The following is a 27651-nucleotide window of genomic DNA, read 5'->3' on the forward strand; positions in this document are numbered from 1 at the left end:
CCTTGTTCCATTTCTTATCCCACCCCACACCTCACTAACACTGTTTTGCTGAGCTCTGCCTGCATTCCACTAAAACAACATATTTAACTATGTATACTTAACTTATTCAATATTATACTTTTGGAAGCTCAGAGATGTTTTCTCCATATTTAACCTACTTGGTCGGCCGTAATCTGATTGGGCATACTTTGAAAGGTCGGCTGCAAAAAGTTTCATTTTTAATAAATAGAACTTTGAGCCTAGTAAATCAAAGTAGTGCACAACACCCAGGGTGGCACTGATGTGAGGCTTGTTCTCTCTTTACAGGCAAATAATTGGTCAAGTTGGCAAGTAGTTCTGCCTAAGACTGTGTGTATAAGGCCTTAGTGTCCACATACACTGTATGTTGACAAAACTCTAGTAAAAACCCTAAATATCTTTACAATTTGCTCTATAGACTTTGTTCTGGTGGTGTCAGAGGCAGTAGACTGGTTGATGTGATGTGTTATTTTGTGATTTAACATTTTGTTTAAACTACTAACCTCCTAAACTGCTAACCACAACCACATCTTCAGCTGAAAGCTGAAACAGGACACCAGCCATGCCAGCCATATCAATGTGCCTATCAATGAAATTTGCATTTTTGGGGGATTTACAGATTTTCTTCTTCCTCTTGTTCTCTTGGCTATTTTAATTTAATAGTGCCTTTCTGTACATGCCAATTTAAAAAATGTGGGCAGTAACCCCAATTGTCTGCTATCAGGTATTCAACCGTACCAATCTTTTTAAAGAGAGTAAAGACAGAAAACAACAAACTTTTCCCAGTTTGTCTTTACCATCACATAAACATATACGACACCCACAGACAGAGCCCCACCCAAGCTTGATGACACTCACTGGGCTGTCATAGACCTTCTTCCACTCATTCCTCAGGCGAGCCATGTCATGACGCAGACCTTTGAAACGCTCCATCTCATCCAAGCGGCAACTTTCATCCCAAGACTTCTTGGGCAGCCAGGTGCAGGGATTTGAGTGGGGATTGTCCAGGCCCACACCACCCGTCAGAAGGAAGCGCCATTCCCCCTCATCCACCTATGACATTAATTACTGTCATGCAACTATTGAAGTGTTAACACAGCGGAGGATTAGCCAGAAACTGTAATTAAGTGATGTGAAGGTTGACCATTTGGAGGATTATCTTCAGATAACAGTTCTATGCAATTTGGAACTACAAGATACAGATAATTTATAGCAATCACAGAGAGGACTGATTGTGTGTACATGGGTGCAGCCTGTGTATATTCCTACCAACTTGTTGTGCATGAGCAGATTGACACTGAGGCAGAAGGAAAAGAGCAGTTTATCCTTCTCAAACAGCGAGCGACACACATTGACATATAGTGTGTAGGTAAAGTGGTCTCTCAGGATCTGTAGTCTGAAGAAGATACATATGCAAGCATTTGAATGATCTTGTTCCAAATCAAACAGAACTCACAAACTCACACACACAATGCATTATTACTAGTCTTACATTCTGTTCTTTTTACAAGCCAAATATGATTTTTCAAATGGAGACAAAGCTCCAAGTTATTGTCTGATGACCTGTTTAAGTGACTTGTAGGAATAAGTATTTAGCTAGTGCATTTGTCAGCCCTACTTACCTCTGTTCCAAGTCGTCACTCTTGTCTGAGTTGTCGATGGAGCTGATGAAGAGGTTAATAAACCAGGTGAGGGAGTACTGGTACATGGGCTCAATGTTAGCCAGGTCAGCAATGGAGAAGAACAAGATGGCTGAATGCACGGCGATGGGTGTGTAGCCCATGCGGGTCTCATCAATCTTCTGCTCCGTCACCTCAGCCACAGCCTGCTTCTCTGTTATTTCATTGGCTAGCACTTTGGAGCAGGAGAGGATCTTGACGGCCGTCTCATCCTCCAGGATGTTGCCCTCAGAAGAGGAGAGCACCTCTAAGATTTTGTCCTCAATCTCCTTCAGTTGTCTGACAAAAATGGAAGGACAATTTAACATGTCAACAGTTTCCACTTTGAGGAAGGAGACATTTTATTTGATTAGTTGAAATTATTTGGCCTAAGTCTGGTGTGTGCTACTGTACCTTTTGTTCTCTGCTCCTTGCAAGATGAGAGCCTGTTTCTCTTCCTCCAGGTCGGGCCTTTCCCGGGCCACTACAATGCCCAGCAGCTGGTCCTGGATGCCCTCTGGGGTGATCATGAAGTTCAGAAGGGTCACCTACAGCACAGAGGAAGTAATACATAGACATATAGCACAGTATACAGACATAAACATGCACAAATAAGTGTGTGTTGTGTGTGTGTGTTTGGGCGTGGGGGTGTCTTGCCCCACCCTTGGTCTCTGACATTTAAGTGAGGTACTTTACAGTGCAGTGTTGATTATCTTGGCTTCAGATCTGTTCTCCCCAAGAACCTCCTATCCAATCAATTCTAATAACCACTCCAGCCTTGGCAAAGTACTGGTAGGATGCATTTACTTTTTTTCCTTTTAGGTGAAGTGTTGCAGCTAGAAGTGCAGGAGTGTGTCTTTTACCACCTTTTACTACAGCCTTAGTCATCCTGCTCTGCACTTACCCAGAGGTTAAAAGCCTATATCTGCTATCTATTCTCGGCCCTAATAAACGAGTGCACTTCTCCGGGGCCTAATTCCATTTCTATTGATGCTGCGGACCCACTCAGCTGGTGGTAAAGACTCAGAGCCCACATAAATCTTCCGTTTGTCCTTTTCAAACATACACCTTCCTTCTTCGCTTCCCTTCGTCCCTTGAGCTCCTTAAGGGATAGTTTACTAGATGCTTGCCCTCTTGTATTTGAAAGTATTGCATTTCAAATAGGGATTAATGGGAATAATGGAAGCCTCATAGTGTACTGTACTGTAGGCAAAAAAAAGACTTAGGCAAAAAGCAAAAAGAAGAAGGAGTGAGCCAGTTGTGAAAAATGAGAAGAATCTATCTAATAGCTGCCCATAAAGAGCGGGGCCCCTGCAAATAGATGCTTGAAATGTGATCTTCAGTAATGCTTTCCAACCCCTTGCCTCTCTGTAATGCAATTTCCTTTAATGCTCCTTTTCTTGGAATTTTTTTTTTTTTTGGAGACTGTATTCCATTGGGGAGGTGGTATCACAGAATGATGATTCACTGTGTTGCTGGGGTAAAAACGTGCTGCTGTTCAAGTGGTATGATGCACTAAGTGGGAACCAACAAGGAAAAGTAGGGCTCATCTATCTGTAGGAGAAAAAAAGGTGTCTTTTTGGAAGGGAGGTCTAAAATAATTCTTCAGTGTAACAAACTATTTGCTACGGAGTTAAAATTTTTGCACAAATTTTGGGACATGAAGGTGTATGGCAAATTTCATGGCAATTCATCCAATGGTCGAGACAAAAAAATCAGGAGATTGCCAAAGTCATAAGGATACATTGTCTGGGAAACATAAATGTCTGTACAACATTTTGTCCCATTTCATCTAGTAGATGTTGAGATATTTCACTGAATGAGTGAAAACTCTGACCTGCTGGTCGCAATAAAAGAAAAGTCAGAGTCATCAAAGAGCCACCAAAGTCATTAGGATTCATCCTCTGAGGACCACGAATGTCAGGACAAATTCACACTCAATTCATCACATATTTCAGTCTGGACCAAAGTGGTTGACCGACCAACCGACCACCACATTAACAACCTCTCCACCACAAAAAATGGCCAGTAACCATCGACACATTTCAGGTTGCATGGTACCAACGGAAAATACAGTGCCCCCACATAGCAGTTACACTTCAGCAATAATGAACTGTAGTATGGAAAGTCAGTTTTATCATTTGGCTTAATAACAATCACATGGGATAACAAAACAAACTAGGTTGACTATTGCTATTAGGGGTGATGAAAATAATATTTTAAAAGGCAGAGGAATGCAGATGTCTGTGTTGGTTCCTGTGAGAGCCTGTGTTCTATCACTCCCTTCTGTTTTGGCAACAGCTCTGTTGTGGAAGATACATCTATCCTTAGCTATGGTGGGATTGAAGGGTACCAGCTCCATATGCGTGGAAGAGGTGGGTAGAGGAGGCATGGAGGATTGCACAGGGCTCATTACAACAACACTGACACCTGCTGCAAACAGCTAAGGCATGTGGCTACTGTCAGGAAATGCTCTGATTACGCTGTCTTGACTAGATGTGTGTGTAGGCTCATTATTGTCGGTCTCAGTATGTTTGTTTGTGTGTGACTGTTGTGGGTGTGGATGGAGGTTGCAGTGGTGGCAGTAACGTATTTTTAAAGCTAGAGTGCAGGACTTTTACATATAAATGAAGGTCTGTTACATTCAAGCCTTTGCCAACCGAGTTCACACAATGCTGTTTAAGCCTATCACCGCCAGGTAAATCTCTCTGTATTTCGCAGTATACAGAGTTTTTAAATATGGTGTCTGTGGCAACATTCCCGTGCTTGCGTACTGGTAATGATGCATTTTATGCCAACCAGCAATAATTGGTTTGCTTTTGATTTGATTTGACGGAGTAGGCTACAGCAACTAGGAGTAAAACCTAAGAGAGAAGAAAGAAAGCGATCAACAGCGAGGACAAACAGGGATAACCACTGGTGTAGCTTTAGCTTTTCCTTGTTGGAGAGCGCTGAGAGAAAGGACTGAGGGCAGACACAGATATAACGTTACTGTTCTTGGACAGGTTGGAGCTATTACATCTACTCTACTCTAATATTGGATTATGGAATAATGGAAATTTCTCTGTATTTTTGTAACTATTTCTGAACACGAGCTCACTGTAGACATACATTATAAGCACGCATCAACAGCGTTTGTGTATCTACTCTCACTGCCAGAAGGGGAGACAAAGGTTCTGCACTCCAGCTTTCAATCCCTAACACACAAACTTATATACTGTAGGTTTGTGTGTCTCAACATAATAAAATGTGTTTCTACCATGTGAAGTGAGTGACAGTGTACTGGGATACTAAAAAATATAGCAGTGCCTGAGGCAGTTTCCCACTACAGTACCTTGACGGAGGTCTCAGGCAGGTAGTGTGGGTTGCGTAGCTTGGTAGTGATGTAGAAGCGAAAGTCGGGAGCATACTCAATGGTAGAGTCTCCCAGGCGGATACACATGGCACCACCCTGTTTAAAGGTCTGTCTCAGTAGCAGAGGCTCCAGGATAGGGTCCAGCTCCTCGCCGACATTCTCCAACAGCACTGAAAGAAAATGTTCAATCTTCATCAATATTTTCTCTCTTTTCACTCTTTTCAGGACTTTTTTATACTTACATATTTACAAACAATCTCATGCGGGAGCTGTCAAGTTCAACCACTGACTAACTCTACTGTCTCAACGATTGAGCCATTAGCACATCTTCAAATCAGACACATCAACACAAAGCATTTTTCCCATATCACCCAAATCTTAGCACCATTGCACTGGTTCCAGATCTCTTTTAGAATACAGTTTGAAGTATTATTAATTATTGACAAGGCCCTTTATTGTCTTGCATAAAATTATACTTCTAGTTTGGGTCTGGCAGAGTCCATGTTAATAACAAAGGGTGATCTCGCTTTTGCTGTGCTGGCTCTAGATCTGACAGCTTTCCATTTAGCATCAGGTCAGCTACTGTAATAATGTCAGCTAATAATGTATTTACACAATGGCTGTTCTCTCAGCAACTGACATAATTATTATTTTTGTTTGGCTTGTCTTAATTGGTCTCTTTTACATGTCTCTCTTCCTGTTATTGTGTACATCTTCCTGCCACTGGAAAGCACTTGCTTTAAAAGTTCTCTATAAATTAAATACTGTTATTAATATGTTTACTGGAGCTGTAGGACAACTTTCACTGCAATGAAAGCCCATACTCCATCCAGTAACTTATATTAGTACTGTACTGATACATCCTTAGTTTTTAAGTATGACACAGCAATTGCAGCTACATTGTGCAGTACATTGCTGTGATATTACAAAATGTATAAGAGCTAAACCCTCAGCCTTTTTCAGCTCCCTGTGATTAGCAGTCAACAATGAACTTCAATTGCAGCCAAAGAAACTCCATGTACGTGTGCATACATGCACAATGGCAAGAAATCAGTGAAGCAAGTAGAACATTACCAGTTACAAATGCCTTATTCCCATGACATCCTTATTAATGTGATTTCACATTAAGTATGATAATGCAGTTGTCATGTTAAGAACATTAGCACTATAATTGACATTATGCCTTGAGGTGGTAACTAACCTTTGCTGATAAACTTTCTCTCACCAGATAGAGAACCAAATCAGGTTAACCTTCTCCAAACTGCTTTGCAGCATCATTTTGTCCTGGTACATCACATCAATATTGCTAATATTTCAGCAGATTAAACAGTACTTAATATCATTAAATAAACATAAGCCAGTCAAGAGATTTAGCAGGGAAACATTAGTTCAACCATGCTAAAATAAAGAATACTAGCTCATAATCGGGATTATAGACTGCAATACAAACAGCAAGAGAATGTAAAACTGTAAGAGAACTCCAGTGGAGTATGGAACTGTAGCCTCTGGGGACTATTTTGCACCCTGCAAGGACAAACTACTCTCTGAGCTGTAAGGCTTGCAGTCTGCCAGTACGCAAAGACCCAATGGCTGGCTGAGTTGGGTCATTATTTAGATGTATTTTTTAATGGCTGTAAAGCTGTCTCTGTCTGTTTCTAACTCTAATTCCTGTCTTGCTGTTTCCTCTCATACCCCCTGAAAATTCTATGAGAAGACTATATAGCATGAGTAAACACAATGGAAAAAACAGCAAAAAAATAGTCACGTCTGCCTACACATGTCGATATGACCATCATACTGTGCAGGGAAAATGCAAAAAACATAATTGATTTTTATATGGTTTACTGTAGTTTGACATACTAATGGTGCAGTTGGCCTAAATAAAGGTTTATTGGAACATCTCACACAGAAATATTACTTATATGAATTCTCCCACTGCAGAAGAGAGAACAAAGGAGAAAAACACACTTGCACAGCCATTATGAGTCCATGTGGTAAAGAGAGACCCCAGCAGGCAGTAACAGGAACTGCAACAATATGGGTGAGGCACATCCACACACACAAACAGACCAGGCAGCAACAGCAGAGACATCAAACCAAAGAAATGCTTGTGCTTACCTGGCGTGCCAAACTGAATGCAGTTCTCCAGAGTGCGTACAAAGTCAGCATCACTCAATTTAATGATATGCAGGCTATTGGCCTTCTCCATGTTTTTCACCCACTTGTTGGCCTGGCCCTGGGGATCAATCATCAGAGGCCACCGCCTGGCGTTGCTACAAACACACACACACACACACACACACACACACACACACACACACACACACACACACACACACACAGAGCAGTGAGTGATCAAATGGTGCTGCCTTGTCAGAGTGAGAGATCCTGTAACTGTTAACCATGAGACATCGCAACAGTAGGGGGGATGTTGGAGGACAAGAATTGAGATGTAGAGAGAAGCTTAGGGGTGAACATTCACTCTGAGCACAGCTAGACAGCTCACAGTTGGGTAGCACACCAGGGGCCATCGTATTGTGATTAAAAAGCAATGTTGCTGCATTTACACAAACAAGCAGATGTCTTGTGATATTACTTTTTTTACTGCATCTTGAGGTTGAATCAGACAACTTCACAGCTTCAAGTAAAGCTTACAAAGTCCTTTCGTACAGTGGTCTCTTTTTTCATTAGGGTAGACTGATTTGTAATGGGCAAGCTAATATATAGCAAATATTTTGATTAATTGTAACCCAGGTACACCAGCTGTCAAAAACACACAACTGCACTCCATTAAAACACTGGAAGCTATTCCGTATAAATAGTGAGCGAATGAAAAGTGAAGTGGCACAAAAAATAAATAGCAGCCAGCAGTTTCAATGAGGATATTCACGCTCAGAGTAAGGAGTTTTCAGTTTATGTTCATGTCATTATGTAATTTTGAGATGTTGTCCAAATCTTGTAAAGACTTTTCTGCCACAACAATTACAGATTAAGTACAGATTTCTTATGCACTGCACTCTACAGCTTTATTGTGTAGGAAAATATACATTTGGTATCAACACTGGCTCAATATTACTGTATATGACTCGGATCAGGAGCAGCAAAAAAGCTGCTTGAGACATCCATAGTTGGTGCATTAAACTCTTGGAAATACAACGCTCAGTACTAAGGAAATATTGATGCATTTTTCTGTAGAGAGAATGCCATGTCAGTGTATAGTTTGTCTTTAATACTCACGAAATTATGATACCGTTGTCTATGGAGAAGCTGTCTGATGGCAGGCCAGCGATGGTCCATGCACGAATCTTTACTGGATCGCCCAGAGAGTTCATCAGAGACATGTTGGGGGAGCATGGGATCTCTCTGCTCTTACAAAGATTCATCCACTCCTCTGTCTGATCCTGGAGTGGAGTACATTTACTAGTAATGACTTCATTTTCAATTTACTACATGCGCAGAATCAAACACACACGCTAACCTGCAAACAAATAAGAGCATATTGCTTATGAACAATTCACCTCAGAAATTGAAACCTGTACACAAAAATGTACAGATTCACATAGAGAGATTATTAAAAAACAGTACTAAGGCATATGTAGACAGTTCCACTTAAAGAAAGTGATTTTGAAGGCATGAAAGACTTTACATAAACAATAGTAGAAATACCCTGGAGGGAAGTCACATTCTCTAATGGTGATACCAAAATCAAGTGCCTCAAAATCTATGTACGCGCAGGGCTTTAAGTAACCTAAGTTATATGTAGTTAATGTTCACTTCTAAGTATGCACTACCTACTACATCAGCTTACCTGTCTGTAGCTGGAGGTGAAGGCTCCCAGGTAAGCCACTATGCCCGCTGAGATAAGGATGTCCCCAGTCAGGTTATTGTAGAGCTCTCCGAGATTGAAGGCCATTTCACTCCAGCGCGTCTTCTCTCCACCCAGGCCTCCAATAAGCTGCTCAGCTCGCTCCAGCTTCTTACTGCACAGATCCACCTGGAGGGCATCGGAGTAGGAAAGCAAAAATGTGTTGCACTGTGGCTGTTTTCCCATGTCAAGGAACAGAATGAACGTCATGCCAGCCAGAGCAAGTTTGTGTAATTCAGTAGTCATCGACGTTGGCTAGCTGTTGGTCTATCAGTGGCCTCAGTGGGTTATGAGTCAATTATCTTTGCCTGGGTGTTCTGTCAGTGGCACATTCTCCTCTTTGTTATCGTGTATATTTCTCTTAGTTACATTTGTAACTCTTTTTTCATTACATATCTAGATATCCATACATATCCATTGATCCAACTGAAGAGTAGTTGTTTTTTACCTCAAATGATGACAACTATTAAATAAAATTTTAAATTATCTACAATCACATATCACATCACACATAAACACTCACACAAACAGATATAAAAAGAACAAACTTGATTCTCCAGGTCAGCTTTCTTGTTTTTGTTAGTTTTCAAAGTCTCCTGAAGCTTTGCAAGTTTATCTTGAACTTCTTTGAGGGCAGCCTGCTTTTTGTGGAGGCTGTCCAAGGCCACCTTCAGCTCCCCCTCAGCCTGTGCCAGCTTCTCCTTCTTCGGAGCCACCACCTTGGCCACTCTGAGGAGAACGATGTAATAAGTAAGATAAGGAGCATCTCAAGCAGTGTGGATTCTAATTTCTTTAGCATATATGGGTATACAGTGGTATACAGTGGTGTGAAAAAGTTTGCCCCCTTCCTGATTTCTTTTTTTTTTTGCATGTTTGTCACACTTTAATATTTCAATTTGTTTGATGATCCGAAACATTTGGCAAAGATAACACAAGTAAACAGAAAATGCAGTTTTTAAATGAAGGTTGTTATTATTAAGGGAAAACAAAATCCAAACCTACATGGCCCTGTGTGAAATAGTGATTGATCCCTAAAACCATCTATATCTTCTATAAATCTGCATAACATTTAATATTGTCAGAACAATAATGCTGCAAAAATTTCCCTTTAAATGATCTGCATCTTTGGTTTGTTATATTAATCACTTGGGACTTGGCATATGCATGGCACACATCCACCAGGGAAACGATTATTCCTTTGAAGTTACCAATAACCAAGCTTCATGTTACTCACTTAGATGGATAAGCTCTCTCAAGCTTTGTGAATATGCATCAATTTTCATAACTGAGAACACAGAAGTAGAAGAACATTACTTACTTGTCATACTTGTCCATAGCACAAACCCATTTACACATGCCTTCAGCTGCAGTAGATGCAGTTCGAATCTTCTCTGGTACAAAGTCTGGGTTGGTAATGTACTTGTTGCGGATGATGGTGATGTAATTTTGTGGGATATTGTCCTTGTCATACTCATGGAGGCTTTGGAGAAACCTCATGTCTCCCAGAAGCTTTTTGGCCGGGCCCCAAAAGTCCTCCACTTTTTTACCGGAGCCTGAGGGGTCAGGCACACGATCTGGCTTGATGCCTTTGAGAATGCAGATTGCCTCCATCACCAGCTTGACAGCTGGGGGAGGGCTTTTCATGGACTTCACCACTGTGATATCCTGTACATAAAAAGAACCAAATCCCTCATCACTATTCTATTCCAGTACACCTGGCCTTTGAGCCAGATGTAAGGGGACTATCTTACATAAGAAAAAAAACCATATTCCTCCTTTTACCTGAGTGGTGAGAGTATTCAACGCAGCCAGGGCAGACTCCAGGATAGGCATGGCTACAGCCAGGTCAGTATCACACTCATCCTTGATGGCCTTGGCAGCCATGGCTTGTTCATTGGCGACGGCCTCATCCACTTTCACCACCTTCTCTGTCTCAGCCACCTCTACAGATTCATGCTCAATCACCACCATCATCTCATCTACCTTCTTGCTGGCCACACGCAGCTGTGGCTGTAGCGCCTCCAGCTCAACTTGCATAGTGGCCACCTGGTCTGCTGCTGACTCTAGCTTCTCGAGGCCCACTTCATAGCGACATTTCAGCGTCATTACCTCACTGGGCAAAGGACGGAGAGAGAAGTCCAAATTATGCACATGTAAACTGGAATTTGGGTTTTGTGCTGGGATGTCTTGATCAGGCCTTTTTTAGCCCTGTTTCCAATTCAAGTTCTTTATAGCTACAAGAAACGTGATCTTTTTAATCTAAAGTAACATCTGAAGTAATAAAAACATCACTTAACAGTTAAAATCACAATGTACACATACAGTTTATCTTAAATCTTACGCTCTTTTTGTCTTCAGCAGGGCCTTGAAGGTGGAAATGAGTTCCAGGTATGAGGTTGGGGTGACATAGTTGTGGCGCTGCAACTCAGCCAAAAAGCGAACTGATAGTTCTATGGTTGAGGTGTGGAAGCTCTTGCACATGTTGATGCAGCCTTCTCGGGACTCATCTGTCATCTCAATGTCCTCCAAGAAGCGACAGGCCACTGCCTGCAGGGCATCCTCAGGCCAGGTCTGATAAGGAAGGAAATATGCTGTACTGCCACTGTGCTGCCATACATAGAGTGTATTTTAATCTCTGCCATGGTTTTCTCGTAATGTCATCAGTTACCACCAAAGGAAGCCCAAATTAAGATTTGGGCTGAGATCCAACATACATTATGTTAAGGGCTGAAGTAAAAAAAAACTATTTAACATATTTTTGTCTTACAATTGGCATCTTCACCCCCTGTGATGATACACTAACATTCATGCTCTATACAGTATATTGTCCCTATCTTTTGACTAACGACCTGAGGCATCGTTTAGTGCGACCACCAGAACTCATGCAACATACATACTTACCTGGAACCAGTTAATGGTGCAGCAGTTAATGAGTGCAGGGAAACGCCTCAAACGGTTCCTAAAGGCGTCTCCGATGGGACTCATGGCCAACACCACATGCAGCTGTGTGCGACAGCGCTCCACAAACATGTTGAAAAGGGACAAGGGGCCGCCATCCGTCTGCTTGTCACGGTCACGTTGCCGGTCCAACACACGCATTTGCTCACAGATTTCCTGCTTCTCGTCAACTGCAAACAGGTTAGGCACCTGGAATCAACCAAAAGGTAACAGAATGGTCTGTGTTTTGGGTACTGGCTTTGTAAAATAGAACACCTATGCACCTTTTCACTCTGTATCACCATTCTATCTATTCACATCTAATGTATTTGTCTAACCATGTATTTATCAACCATTCATCCATCTCTCAATATATCCACACAGCCATCATTCTTTTCATCTGTACTTAATTCTTACTAACCCTTCCTTCACTGATCAATCTTCCCATAAGTTTGTACATGTTATCTATACCTCAACTCATCCATCAATCTATGTCCCCTCCCATCCAGTTTACCTCACCAGTGTTGAGCAGATTGCCAATGTCCTCCAGGAATGACTCCATTTTGATTTGAGTGTCTGTGAAGAGGAAAACGCCATGAGCTTCACCCTGTGTGGACTTCCTCATGATAAGCTTCAGGTCATCATGCCATTCGGTGGTTCCATAAGTCTTGGAGATTTCCACCTGGAAAAGTTCTGCCTCTGCCATGTAGGCAGCCAACCGGGTGAGAGACTGACGCCCGCTCCCGCCCACACCCACCAGCAGGGCGTGGCCACTTGGCTGCTTGAGGATGCGGGAAATGCGGCACACGTGTTCAATGGCAAAACGGAAGAGCACCAGATTCATGGGCGCTTTGCTGATATTGTTGAACTCCTCCAGGTGTGACTCCACCACCTGTCGGAGCTGGTCCAGGTTGTGCACCTCGCGGTAGTTGCGGTCCTCACCCTTGGGGTCATGAAAGTCGCAGAACATGAGGCTGCGCAGGTCATCCTCAGTGACCTTTCCATCATGGTCCTGGTCCAGATGCTGGAAGAGCTGGTGGAAGTTTTCCTTCATGTGACTCTGAGACACCAACTGTAAATGGCTTACAAGCCAGGACCGATCTGTGTCATGAACCAGTCGATCATAGTATACCCTCAGGACCTGAGGATCAACACGACAAAAAAGAGTGAGTGTGAGAGACAGATAAAGACAGAGAAAGCTAGAGAGAGGAAGTTCCAAAGAAATACTATGTCTAACATGCAGGGGTTAGCTTGACTGCAGCTATATGTATTTCCACTTTTTGTATTTTCTATTTTATTTGCATGTTTACTTTAGTTACATAGCTGTCAGGTATTTTCCACTGTTTGTTGTGTACAACATTACCTCATGCACCCAGAGCCGTTTGATGACAGATGGTTCATCTGCAGTCTCCGGCCGCGATAGGCAGATGCCCTGGATGACTCGGGAGACATCGCGCAGATTGAATAAGTAATGGGACTTTGTGGGGGTTGGTAGCAGGTTCTTGGTGGCCTCTTGGTACACGGACATGGTACTTGTAACGATCTGAGAGGTCAGAGCTGCAAATGGCTTGGGGAAAGAAAACCTGTTGATGAAATTGTTCAGATCCCATTCAGATTATTTCCTACAATTTAGTTAGGAAATTGAATCCATAATTATTTGTTGTATTAATTAAACACTTTTGAAATAAATTAATAAAATATATATGATCAAGGATTTTTTTTATCATTAGCATTAACAATGTATTTCCAAAAAGCCAAAAACTGCCAAAGTGTGAAATTGCTATCTTGTTAAAATGCAAGTGATACGTCTGTTTGCAGGAGTGGTTGTGTAAATTTGAAACCTATCCCACAGATTTGATTGCTTTAGGACTTGTGGTCTCTGAGGTAAATACTGTAGTAGTGCAGTAAGAGAGGCGGAGAAAGAACACCTTTAATCCCCTGATTTTTTAAATAGAAACTGATGTATAGAACAATATAATAACTCTAACTTTATGTACAACATTGCAGTTTTAGTTGCCTGATGATCTTTGGTTCGTAATAATTTACAATTCATTCTGTTGCTAAAAGTGGCTGGATACTACCTCAGGAGTTGAAAAAGTTGGGTGGGTCAAATGCCAACACTGAAATCGAAGGATGTAGCTCAAAAAGAACAAGAAGCCACTTCTGTGCACCAAAGTAGCTCATTGGATTATATGTAGAGGTTTCCTTATGAACATTCGTAAACATACACACACTCTCTAGGTCAGTTTGGGGAAAGGCACCTTACAAATTACACATGCTATGTAGTTACCGTATGGTGAAATGCCAGTCTGTGATCCTGGAGAAGATTGTATACATGGTCTTCTCATCAAAATCATTAATGGTAATCATGTTGAAGTGGCGCAGGTACCGAGGCGTGACAGGGTTCCGCCCTCCACCTAAGACACAAGCAAGACAAAAAAAGAAAAAACTATAATCTATAGGTGTGCTTCAACTGAGTGTTTCTGGTACTCTAACTTTGTACCCAGTTTTCTTATGGTGCACAGTTACTATTTCTTCAGTATGTTCATATGTATGTGTCTATTTTAAATTGTCTAAAGACAATTTTCCACACTGGTGGACGGTAAAGCTCTTTTTGTTCAATTCCATTTTTTTCATTATATTATTATTATTATTATTATTATTATTATTTCAGTTTTTAAGTGCATACATGTATTAAAAGATGACCTAACAACCATGGCATTTGTCAGAGAATGCATACAAATGCTACATATTGCTCTCATGCTCTAAGTGATGTAATACTATTTAACAGGTAACCTCACTCAGTATTTGCACACATTTTTCTGGCCCAACACTACATTCCCCCTGTGACACAGCGCACAGAGACAGGGAAACCACTTATGTCTCAGGGTGTAATGAACTTGTAATGCTCATTGTGACTTGCAAGGCAATCTGAGTCAATAAAGTCCAGTGAAGGGATGTTTTCTGTGGAGTGCTTACAGACAGCAGTCACTGCTAGTTCTATAGTTCAGTGATGTTTGTGTTTTGACTGAGACAACAGAACATAGCACTGGTCTCAATTTGAGACACAAGTTTACATTGTCACATTTATATTGAAATCTTATTTTAGCCACCAAATATCATAAACACAGACAGGCAACGGATGTTAATATAATTGGTATGGTAATATAATTCAAATTACAGTAAAAAATGGGCTCCTCCATTATTTTCCCTGGTGTAGGTTCAGTGGTTCCAACGACCATACTGGGCAGCAGCTTAGAAAGGCTAAACAACTGTCAGCAGTAGCTGTGTGGGCACCTGAGTGTGGCACCCACCCTCTTTGTCTTGCAGCTGTCGCTGCCAGCTGCCTCAGTGGACAGGGATGCTTTGGTGTTTACACTGGTGGTAGTAGTAGTGGAGGTGGAAATGGTAAACACCTGCTATTTGTAAGGACCTTAAGGCAGCAAGGAGCTCCACAGAACAGAAGCTAGTGGTTTGTGACATTGACTCGACAGCACTTCAGCAGTAGTTAAGAGACAGAGGGGGAAAAAGTATTCATTTTACCCACAACCTGCATTTTGTCAACCAATCTAGAGCTTTAAAACAGTATCACTGCTCTAACAATGGTGCTTCTAAAGAAATTTAGGGCTGCTACAGCTGCTACTCACCAGGTGGTCCCATAGCACATATGACCTGGATATCCACCAGGTGGATCATGGAGGACTCCTTCATGTCATACCAGTTCCAGTGGTCCAGCCACTGGCGCAGCAGCTCCACAGGTGGCTGCGCACCATAAACCTCCCTGGCTGGCATGTTCACATCATCCACAAATACCACCTGATAAGATATAACAGTAGTATACTTGGAATAAGATTCAACACTGATAATACCACAAGGTGTTGTTCAGCTGTACACTTTTTACAGACGAATCTCAAAATAAAATGGTGCCTGTTATAAAAGGACTACAGTATCACTATTTTTTGTTTATTTAATTTTTATTTTTATTAATGTATTAATTTTTATCTCTATTTTTCTTTTTTATTTATATATTTATTATTACTATTAATTAATTAAGTCTTTTTTACTTAAGTTGTATTATCACTATTACTATCTTTCTATCTCTCCAAGTATAGAGGTATTTACCTATGTTCAGTTACCTGAAATGGGCATTGAAACTTAGAAATTGAACTATTGATCCATGTATGCCCCGGAAATTTCAATAAGCAAAACTGTGAAAAGTAAATACATAAAAGGACTACAAATCTTTACAACTACCAACAATTTAGTGACTCACTTTACTGATAGGAGTGCAAACTAAAAAACAAACAAGTCATACCAACATAAAACATCATATGAACATAACAAAGAGGCTGTACCATTTTCTTCCCCAATGGAGGACCGAACACTCCTTTGCGCCGCTTATCTAGCTTGGACATAATAATGTTTTGGGTCTGAGCAGCTGTAGTCTGGGCTGAAAAGTTGATAAATAATGGGCTGTACACATCCTTCTGCAGCTGATTCAATAGGAAGTCCTGGGCAAGAGATATTAGAAATATGAACACAGATTATCATCAAATCTCATAGTATGGAAGTTTATTGTATGCTATATCTATACATGTACAACACAGTAATGTACAATTGCGACATACAGCACAAATATTAAGAGATATTACCAGGAAAAGTGACACTTTGAAAATAAGTGCTGTATGGCAAACGAGAATAATTACATGGTTTGGGTAAGAGTTTACTAATAAAGTGTACACTTGTTGTACAGAACAATGTTTGTACTGTATGTGTGTATTTTATGGGATATTCAGAACACCTAAAGTGACTTATGAAGCTCTAGGAATGTCATGGACAACGGGTAAATCTAATCAAGCTACTAACTTGGTTGATAATTGCACACTTGAAAAAACAAAAATGATAATTTGGTTGAAAACCTTTTTTAGTATTTTTACTCTCTATTCTGAATCAGCATGCAAAAGGCAGCCTGTACAGGTAGAGTACACATAAAGTGATAATTTCCCATTTGATCCTGGCAAATGGCTGTGATAAGCTTTATAATCTAATTAAATGTGGCATTTAGTGAGTATTTCATTAGATAAAAACTGGATCTCAGTTAATCCCTGAAAATGACTTTGAAATATAGTAGGGAGTTAGTTGCCCTCTGAGACCATGATTTAAAGTAATGTTCTGGAGGTCAAAAGGGTAAAATCACTGAATTTCAGATTTTGCATGAGGGTTTTACAAAAGGGCATTTTAAAAGCTAAAAGAGGCTTTTAAGAAAGGCCATTGTGATAAAATGCCCTTTTGGACAAATGACCTTCTCTGTTTCTATGAACAGAGAACATAGAACAGAGCATGTGGTCATGGGTGGTCTTTTATTAGGATTTGATCTATTTTCATGGTACTTTTATTATGTACCATGTGTGTTCAGAGCACATGATCCAGCTTCCCCTGTGCACATGTGTATAAGCATGCAGACGGTGCTCACACATGTTTGTGAAATCATGTGAGTAATGACCTGCATAATTAAAGGGGACTTGTGATGTGAATGATCACAGTATGCAGCCAAGGAGGATCATCATCATCATGCTCTTGTCTAAATTATAAACCAGTGGCACAGCTTCTCTCTGTCTCACTCAAGAGCAGTCTGGGGCAGGTGAAGGAGCCTTGTGTACAGCAGTCTTGATGGTTCTAGTGCCGGCACCATGTGTCTTATGGTCTGAGTGCTGGTGCTTCATTTTTGACTTCTGCCAGATTTGGGATTCAGCCACGGTCTGCTGGTTGCGGCATGGGGCAGAGCTACAACACCACGCAGACATGCAGGAAGTGGAGAACAAGGCAGGCTCCCCAATGAGATGATCTCTATTCACTCCAGAGTCTCAAGTTTGAGCACACTAATGTATGAACTAATGAAGCAAAGGAAGGAGGGGGGATTAGTCCTTGTTATAAATAGCTGAACGTCTGCTGAGAGATACTCAGTATTCCTTCAAGGTGGCCGTTTCACACCTGGTGTTTGTAGCTGTGTTGCCTCCAAATGATTTGTGTGTTCAGAGCCCTTACTCTTGTCCCGAGGCTGGGACAACACGTCTTAGAAATGAATGCTCACTCATCCTACAGAATGATGTTATTGGTAACATAGGACATCAACATTTCTGCTAATAAAAACTGCTTAAAGTCCAATGCCCAGTTCCCTTGTAGAACAGACAACAGACAGAAATAGAGACAAACAGAGCTAAAAAAAAATAGACTAAATAGTGAAAATAAGCTGGCAAACTGACACCACACTGAATCCATTCAGTTTGTTGTCCGCTTCTGGTACCACAATTCAAAAACATATATTCAAGTAAAATTAACACAGGCTGACCTGAGAGTTTTCTTTATTCATCAAAATAAAGACTGGCCTGAAAGTGCTATTTTATTCAGTAGTAGATGAATGCAGCTCAACAATGTGCCTATGTTGAATTTGCATGTATTAAATTAGGGTTTCATAAGGTATGGACAATTCCATGTACTACTTTTTTTGGTACTTCTTTAATGCCAAAATACATTTAAGGCCATTTTTCAAACTAGTGAGCCAGAGAAAGAAGCCAGTATACAACTTGAATTTCAGTGTAAACAAAGTAAATTAAAGCAGACCAATTTAGCCCATGCTTATTATAGGTACCCTGTGGCGTTTTTGATCACATGTAGCACAATGGGGCAATGTATTAATCAATGGGTTCGAGTTTTGTTTGTATCTTGTGCACATGCACAAGGACTCACATGCATGAGCATGCAGTAGGTACTGTTACTAATGATGGTTTCATGCTATTCCACTGATCAACAGTTGGTGACGGTAAAGACGCCAAGAAACACATCAATGTGCTAGCAAGCGTTGGGAAGAAGAACATTACTAGCTAGCAAATATACATGTAAACAATGTAGGTTTAAAAAAAAAAGTCAGCTTAATGAAGAAGGAAATGCATGTTTGTTGGGTCTCGAGGATAGACAAAATACAGTTTGGTGAGAAACACTGAACGTAAACGTAAATTTAATTACAGACAAACTCCACAGAGTACCTTTCATACTATTTATCATACATACTATCATTTTGACATTCAAAAGTGGATCTTTATTAGATCTTTACATCTACGAATGTTGTCCACTTGGCAAAGTATTGGTAAATCTCGTCTGACAATATTAAACTCCTGAGATGAATTGAAAATATACACCAGGCAACAGCCAAGAGATTAATTTTTCTGTTTGGTCACTTCACATGCTGGTGATGGTGCATCTGCATCATTCTTACATTCCTTCTGCTAAATGCAAAATACCATAGTGCTTTCCAAAGGCTACGTTAATAAAATAATGCATAGCAGGTGACTCACTGTAATGTAGACACTCTTGCCAGTACCAGTGGGACCAATGAAAATAGTCGGCTTCTGGTGGGTGACAAGGAGCTCCATCAGTGCCATGTAGCGTACCGTGTTCTCAGTGGGCACGATGATCTCATTGAACTGCATGTCTTTGCATATGGAGGGAGCAGTCTTTAGCTCATCTGTCCACAGCTCCCACCTACCTGGGCCCTGAAAAGTAAATGGAAAAAAATAAAAAAGAGTTGCATTTGAGATATGAAAGGCCATTGTGCTCCCACTCAACAAAACACGCCAAGGGGACCATATAACATTGGACAAACAATATCTAGCCTTTGACTGTAGGTAAGAATACATGACAAAATGGAGCACACAATGGATTTGTCTATATTGTAAGACATAAACAATACAGGTGTTTGTACATAAAAGGTCTCTAATCGTATGTCACCCTATCCTTGTGTTCAGAATGATTCATATAGCAATAGCCTACAAAAATATCAATAATTGATGTATATGACGTAAATGGCTCTGAAGCTAAATGTGGTATTGACAATCCCTTAGCCTTTTGTAATCAAGACAAATCCATAGTAGTCTCGTGTAGTCAGAATTCTTTGTTAAAGCCATACCAGCTCTTTTCCTCTGATCAAGATGTAAGATAAAATGTCAACTGCTAAACAGTTCTCTGACCTGACCTGGTGCCAATATGACAATTTCCTCTCACGATTATCACAGCCAAAACTATCTTGTATGCCTTGATAATTACTAAAATATAATGCAAAATAACTACAAAAATGTCACATAGTTGTGCCATACATTTCTTTGTCTCTTAAAACTTTCACGGGAACAAATTTTAATAGTTCTTTGTCAACACCTTTTTCAAAACATATTTAAAAGAAGACTGTATGTTTTTTCTTTGCTGTGAAAACATTGCTTTGTTCACCATCCTCCATGATAAAATAATGCTGGCAGAAGATTCAAGGCAGGTGGAGTGATGTCACTTTATAAAGGTCACACAAAGACAAAAAATGAGCGTCCCTCTTCCCCCACCACCTTACAAGAAAAATGTAATAGTGGTGTATCACTCGGTCCAGTCCACGAGTGCTTGGTGTACAATGTAGAGGGGGCTCTTTCATGTGTTTGTTGTCAGTTAATGATGGTGAAAACAAAAGTACTGTATAATATAACCATGTGGATTCTTTACTGTGACAGAGAGATATTTGGTTTTTGTGCCATTCTTAACTCCTAATATGTAAACTACAAATAAAAATTCCTCCAGCTTTTTCTATAAGTAGCTCATAAAGAAGTATGTCACAAATTTCACAGTGAAGTAAAAAAAAAAAAAAAATGCAGCAAAGTGCTCTCAGCTGCCCAATTATCAAGAGCAGCCCTACCTCTTTAATGAAGCGATACTGGTAGACTATTCCCTCAGTGGGCAGGGGCACTGCAAGCTGTTTAGGTGGAGCCTCAACAGTGGCCAGAATGCCGTGGCGGGCCTGGGTCTCCTCGCTTAAAGGGCCATTCAGTACCTCCCTTACCACAGCATCAAACTTGACCCGGCCTGAATCATCACAGCTGGCACCCACTGACCACACCAGGCAGAACACAAAGATGCCCTGTATAAATGGAAAGGACAACCGTCACTGCTTTTTCACCACAAAATCATATTAATTTGTGTATATAGTCTTTGTCAATTGGTTCATTGGTGGAAAAAGTCCCTCAATTCTGACGGTTAAAGTAGCAGTACAAGTATATAACTCATTTTAGGTAGCCTAAATGGTACAATGGCTTGCTATTCCATACAATTTTGGGTTGTTGCATCATATTTATGAGCCTTTAATAAATACTTGCAAGAAAAACTGTAAAGTAACAACTAGCCACTATTGTCAGATGAAAGCAATGGAGTATAAAACATTTCCCTCTGAAATGTGTTAAAGTAAATGTATACTAAATTATAAATAAAATAAAAGCACTTATATAAAGTGCAAGTCCCTTAAAAGTGTATTTCAAAATCATACTTGTTGGATAACTACATGAGCTTCACTCAGGTTGCTAAAGGAGAAAGTAATTACTGGGTGAAGATGGAACTTGTTGCCTGTGGTGCAAAATTATTGTTTTATTATATTGTATCATAAAATATCTCTTACTTTGCAGCTGCATTTTCTGTATTTCCTTATGTTTCATCACATTTTCCATTACTTACTTGTGGGCCATAGCCCACAAAATGAACACATTTAAATTTAACATGGTGTTTTGGTAGAGTGAAAAATGTAAGCATTGACAACTAACAGACTACGCAAATAGATACTACTAGATCACACTGTAACAAAAGTCAAACATCAAAAATCCCAGTGCAGAGACATGGTTTGCAGTAAAAACTCCCATTGCGCAGACAATGCAGTTACTGAATTGATTAAAATGTACAGCAACCACGTAAATGCCTCAACTAGTGTACCAATTATTTTATGAGACAAACACCAGAATCCACAGAGGAGAGATGTCTTTGTTGGAGAAAACAGCAGGAATACTGTAGGAATTGGAAATGGCCTATCATGAGGCTTAGCAGCCTCATGATAGCTCCTGCTGTTAAAAGGTTGATTAATTCAACACTTCAATAATGACTGGCTGAGAAACATGGGAGAGAGAGTTGAAAGGCATTCATCAGTGCAGTATGCCACAGGGGGATAATAGCTGTGCTTTCAAAAGACAGGATTCAGAGGCAAAAAAATCTATTGGAACTAAAGGGGGCAGAAGAAAGGGCTCATCTGCTAAACTTTTCCAATCTCTGTGGGCCTGTGTGAAGGCAGACTTGATTGGGACAGTACATGTAAAAGGGAAAAGGCAGGCTCTTTGGTGTACACTGTATCTGACTTTACTGTTTGGTAAAAGACAGTTTTTTGGATGTGCTTTTAAGGACCAATGTCAAGGTTCACAGCTTAAGCTGTGAACTCATTGTTTTGATGAAAGAATGCAGAGGTAACAGCAGTCTGAATTAAGCTAAAAATAACTCCGATAATAGAAAGGAATGTGTCCAATTTTCCCCTTAAAATGTTTGTACTTCAATTTCATTTTACAGCTAAATATTATTTTTCACCTAACAATATGAAAAGTTCATAAAAGTTGTAACATCATTTGCTCTGGCTAGACTGAATAAGGCATTTGCACAATTTGGGAACTGGAGAGCAGGAAAATAGAACTTGGTATACCCTTTAGAACTTCTATATTAGGTACAATTGGTGTTATTAGTCTGTCAGCATGTTGTCATGTTGGGTTATAAGGCCCCTTTGGGCCATGCTTGGCCAATGTTCCCTGTAGTTTTGCAGTGTATCTGGCACCACTGGCTCCTGTCAGTCTATATCATGATAGAGAGCTGTCTTCTTTCACTGACTGCCTCTGTTCCCTCTTGCTGTTCAGCCCAGCAAACCAGGGATTTTACCCATTTAGTGCAGTTTCTCTCTTTATATAAGCCTTTTTTTTTGCCCCCACCATGTAATTCTGCTTCCTCTAGCAAAACCACAGGCTTAAAACATCAATGCAAGGCAAAAAAAACCAACTTGACAGTGCCAGTTGCAATTTTTTTATAAGAAATATTCTCACTTTGTATTCTGAGCATATAACAAGGCTGTTTATTCAGATTCACAGTTTGTTTTGTTTGACATGACAACTTTGTCTGCACAGCTATGTTTGTTTTGTTTGTGAGGACACACTGCAATGTACTTTATTATATCTACTAATTTGGCAAGAAAGCTGTAGGTTGCATCATGCAAGTAGACGTTTAGTACTCAAACAGAGGCTTGGTTGTGCTGAGACTAGTGAGAGTGGGAAATGAATATTGTATGTGGTGGACTGCTGGGTTGCACAGTGAAACCTTCTTGTAGGGTTGTGGGCCTACAGTAACTAGGCCAAAACGACCATTGTGGCTTATTAGACATGACGCTGTTTACATATTCAATTAATATCTTATTATTGTCAATAATACTATAATAATAATTAGTAGTAGTAGCAGTGGGAGTAGTGGGTGTGTACACAAACCTCCAACCAGGAGCAAATATCTTTTTCATTCATGCTCTTCATCTTTGCTTCATCATGAAACTCATCCATCATACAGTCCATCAGATTCATCAGGGACTTGACTAGATTGGTATCAGAGGTCGGGGACAACTCCTGAAATCAAGCAAAAACAAAGAACAAACATTAAAACTCGAAATGAAGTGATGTGTGAATATACTACTGGGCTCAGAAACTGAAAAGTAAAACTAAAATAACACAAAATGGAATTATTCTAAAACTTTGCTTCTAAAACATGCAATTATTTATGCATTTTTGTCATGAGAAACTGAAGCAAAATCCTTCATGTAGTTGCAGAGTGAAAAATGAATTTGCAAACAACTTGCAGCTGGAAGATAATCTGTATTTTCTGAGGATGGTTCAGCACCTTGGTGGCCTTTCGAATGAGCTGTAGGCAGGCTGGCAGTATGCGGTCAAAAAGGGCAGCGATGAGGTCTTTGTGTGCTGCACTGACTGTGGAGGGAAGGGTATTCAGCCAGGACAGCATAAGGGGCCGCCAGCCAAGCATATGAGGCTCCATGTAGATCATACCACAGCGAGACACCTGCCACAAACATATATGACATCTGAAAACACACATCTAAACCAGTGGTACTTAACTCATAAAGAACAATCAATTCATAAGAATATTATTCTTAATGCAGTATCTGACTAGTACCCAGAATTACAATAGGTTAATTACCACCAAATTATTGGATACAATGCTGTAAACTGGGTGTGGAAATGCAGTGTAGTGCAGGTGAGCACTATACTGCATGCATAGTGGTGTTGTGGTCGTAATCTGACCGAACTTCGTAACATTTATGGACTTCATCTAAATAGTTACATCATATCATTTATACTGGTAAATGCTGTGAGTGAGTGCTGCATATGTGATACCATGTCTGATGAATATCTGTAATATATTAAGAGAATAGTAGTAGTAAGAATAAGAGAAGCTTTTTAATGAGATCCCATAGCTCCACGTCCCACCCAAGGAATAGCTTAGAGTGCAGGTAGAGTTAGAAGAAAAGAAGAAAGATGAGCAGAGATGGGTGAAGACATAATGAATGAGCAGTAGCTAAGAGACATGCAGATATGATAGGAGAGAAAAAGTACAAAGACAAGTAAGGTTTTAAGATAGTATATAAAGGGAGAAAAATAACTTTCATAGACAAAGAGAGTAAAAATTAAGAAAAAACTGAGAAATAGAGATCAACAGTGCACAAAAGGGACCCTGCACAAAGTGTGTGTGTGTGTGTGTGTGTGTGTGTGGGGTTCACTGTGATCACAAAAATGTTGATGCCTCTGCATTCAGCATGATGAAAGGAACAGCTGCCAGGCTATAGAGTCAAAAAATTGAAGTCTGTTTAATAAAAAAGTAGAGCCAGGGAGATGCAAAGGGATTCTCTCAAGGCATCTATGTATTCTTATGAAAGAGTCTTTGCTGGATATTTCCTTGGAAAGGGTGGGTGGGGTGGGGGGTAGTCAATCAAAAATACAGTAAGTACACTAACCTTGTACTTCTTCCTTGTGACTGTCTGAGCTGAATAGCATTCATTACACCCATCTGATACTTCAGTAAAGATTAAGCAAAGACTAAAGATGATCTGCAAATACTGACCCAAGGATGTAATAAATAAAAATATTTTGTACAATTGTTCCTTTTTTGACAAACTCTACACTTTTTGGGTAAATAACAGAAAATTAAAGCAGACAGCACCAAGATATGTCCACTGAGATGAATACTAGAGTGTGTGTAATAAAGACAGGCATAAAGGGCATCATGGGTGAAAGCCTTTGTGTAATTGGAAGAATGATAAGATGATGTGGGTTAGGGATTGATGGGCTATATTTCAAACAAAATGTTATGTAAGAAAACTACCATCTGTGTACAAAAAATATATATTTTTAAATAAGAACAGTAAGTGATCCATCCTCAGCTATATCCAGAAATTGGAAACCATCACTGCTACAAAATGGAAAAGCAGGATACACTGAGATGAAACCCGTAATCCAAGTAAAGGTGCTTCTCACTGTGGCTGGCGATGCCACCTCCAGGTCCATGGGCTCAAAGATGAGGCTCATTTGTGGTGACATCTGAATGATCTCACCGCTCATCAGACACAGCTTCTTGTTGTCGTCGAGTACTGTGTTCATATTCTCAATCCACACGGCATCCACTGGGCCGTCAAAGATAAGCCATTTTCTGTCTGGGCTCTGAGAGAGGGAAGAAACATGATTGCTCACACCTTGAAGGAACATTTTCAGCGTGATTTATAGCACTGATATTGACAACACTGGTGACCTGCTGGTTTATCTTCTTTATTTATTGTAACTAACCAAAAGATAAATACATAATGATATCAAACCAATATAGCTAAAGTAGAGCCATGTAAAAATGATGTAATTCTTGATGTTGAGGCAGCTTGACAGATAGAAGTAGGGATGTATGAATGTAAGGAGGCACAGACAGACAGACAGACAGCCAAATAGATAGATAGATAGATAGATAGATAGATAGATAGATAGATAGATAGATAGATAGATAGATAGATAGATAGATAGATAGATAGATAGATAGATAGATAGATAGATAGATAGATAGATAGATAGATAGACTTTAAACCATGGGGAGGCTTTTTACTTCAAGGAAAAGACTAGCTAAATTTACCAGAAGGTTGGCCCCTGCAGTGCTAAAATATGCAGAAGTTCTTGAGTATTCATGGAGCTTTAAAGTTTAGAAGAAGCTCACGAAAAGAACTTGCATTCTACCACTTGGTTTATAAAGACAGTGCCTGTATCCTTTAATCATATGCACATACTGTATTCATTTCTTTCCCACAGAAATCCCTGTGCATACTTTCAAGGTCACGAAAGAACTCAAGTATTTACAATCTAAGCAAAGAATGTTTGCTAAATGAATGAAATTAACACCTACACTGTCATAATGGAGGTTGACAACAAGCGTCAAATCTCCAGTTAAATGGGCTGGCAAGGACTGTGCTTTAAATTGATTTGTTGAAATATGGAAATGCCTGGGCTGGGGCCATCTGGTGCTTGAGAGGGAAATGAGTATGCTGCAATGTAATGATCTGACAGAGAGCATTGGCACTGAAAAAAAAATTACATTGTGTATGCAAAGAGTTTAATTCACTACACCGCTGCTGACTCCAGATTAGTGCACAAAAAATTCGTTTAGTAAAATGCGATGCAGAAAAAAAGAGCAAAACAAAGAAAGACTTTTGCCCAGAGAGGAAAATGACTTTTTTGAAACTGAATTAAGACAAGCCTTGTTCTCGTTTTCCATTTTCATTGCATCAGTATGTACTGCCTCGGCTGTCATAACCACTCCTCACACTTATTCATTGACAAAAAAACTATTTATAAGATGACAACTTTATATACAGAGACAATTTTTAAAATGACAAGTTCATTTGGAAACAATCTGAGAATAGGGTGAACAAATGATTTTCCATTATGACATTGCTTCACTGCCATCTGTAAATCGTCTGCCCATGTGTGTCTAGTGTGTGTGTGCACATGAATGAGAGTTATTAAAGATCTAAATTTAACAAGACAGCAAAATGTTTCTTTTGTTTACCCTGTCACCCCAGCCTCTCTTTCTACTAGCGTGAATTGAACTGGAATGTCATGCCTATTGTACAATGATCCATCCTAAACTTGTAAAACTGAGACTGAGTAGACGATAATGCATCTAAGTCTCATCTTCTTGCTGCACAGCTCCCTGTGACATAAAACATTTGAGAATGTTGCACCTCTGGTCACATTTAATGTTTGAACCCATAGGAAGAAGTGCAGCAGAAGAATGTAGTTTGAATATCTATTTTGAGCAGACATTCCCAGGCAAAGTCACAGTAGATATGTAGCTGCACAGCACAAAGTAACTGAGACAGAGATATAATTCAAATACTTTTTGCTAATTTTAACTTGTGACACAAAGTTGCTTCAAATTCAAATCTGGGAACAAAAACACACGGACAACATTCCAACCCACCAACAAACCCACACTGAAAATTATGCTGATGCCTTTTTGAGTCAAAATAAGTGCTATAACTCTCATGTTGAGGAAGATGGGGGGGGCTAAAATGCTAGAAGCTTATATCTAAAAGGAACCCGACCAACTGTGATCCTGCTGATCCTGAACAGCAGCTGGAGGTGTGATAGACACTATACTGCATGTTCCTCAGAGAAATATCATCTTTTAAAAAAATGTTTACGTCACTCCTACTTCTTTCATAAAAGGCAAAGTTTGTCTCTTTTGAGTCGTTTGACAGATTATATTTTTGGATGAAAAAGGCTCAATTAAACTAACATAAAGCATATTAGGCACAGATGTGAAAAGTGATTTAAAGTCATATGAAATCATAGTGTTGTTTTACCTGATAGTGACTGCACAGTATTTGGCCGTGTCGT

The 27651-nt window shown here is 40.0% G+C and overlaps 1 protein-coding gene across 2 annotated transcripts in view; it reads right to left on the bottom strand.

The window, feature by feature from the left end:
- The window catches only part of dnah7 (dynein, axonemal, heavy chain 7), an 82838-nt gene that overhangs the window by 16688 nt on the left and 38499 nt on the right, over positions 1 to 27651 (bottom strand). For both annotated transcript variants that reach the window (XM_044217753.1, XM_044217752.1), the window contains exons 32-54: positions 25252 to 25434; positions 23603 to 23779; positions 23200 to 23331; positions 20562 to 20783; positions 19186 to 19383; positions 16189 to 16344; positions 15481 to 15649; positions 14124 to 14250; positions 13197 to 13416; positions 12348 to 12974; positions 11798 to 12043; positions 11238 to 11467; positions 10679 to 11009; positions 10215 to 10561; positions 9445 to 9625; positions 8840 to 9025; positions 8269 to 8432; positions 7150 to 7304; positions 5011 to 5201; positions 2091 to 2224; positions 1641 to 1976; positions 1288 to 1414; positions 877 to 1071 (exon numbers count right to left, since the gene is read on the bottom strand). In XM_044217753.1, the coding sequence (XP_044073688.1) occupies positions 877 to 1071; positions 1288 to 1414; positions 1641 to 1976; positions 2091 to 2224; positions 5011 to 5201; positions 7150 to 7304; positions 8269 to 8432; positions 8840 to 9025; positions 9445 to 9625; positions 10215 to 10561; positions 10679 to 11009; positions 11238 to 11467; positions 11798 to 12043; positions 12348 to 12974; positions 13197 to 13416; positions 14124 to 14250; positions 15481 to 15649; positions 16189 to 16344; positions 19186 to 19383; positions 20562 to 20783; positions 23200 to 23331; positions 23603 to 23779; positions 25252 to 25434 (5034 nt within the window). The remainder of the gene's footprint in view (positions 1 to 876; positions 1072 to 1287; positions 1415 to 1640; positions 1977 to 2090; positions 2225 to 5010; positions 5202 to 7149; positions 7305 to 8268; positions 8433 to 8839; positions 9026 to 9444; positions 9626 to 10214; positions 10562 to 10678; positions 11010 to 11237; positions 11468 to 11797; positions 12044 to 12347; positions 12975 to 13196; positions 13417 to 14123; positions 14251 to 15480; positions 15650 to 16188; positions 16345 to 19185; positions 19384 to 20561; positions 20784 to 23199; positions 23332 to 23602; positions 23780 to 25251; positions 25435 to 27651) is intronic.

The sequence above is a fragment of the Siniperca chuatsi genome, linkage group LG12 (assembly GCF_020085105.1).
Source record: "Siniperca chuatsi isolate FFG_IHB_CAS linkage group LG12, ASM2008510v1, whole genome shotgun sequence".
Taxonomy (NCBI): domain Eukaryota; kingdom Metazoa; phylum Chordata; class Actinopteri; order Centrarchiformes; family Sinipercidae; genus Siniperca; species Siniperca chuatsi.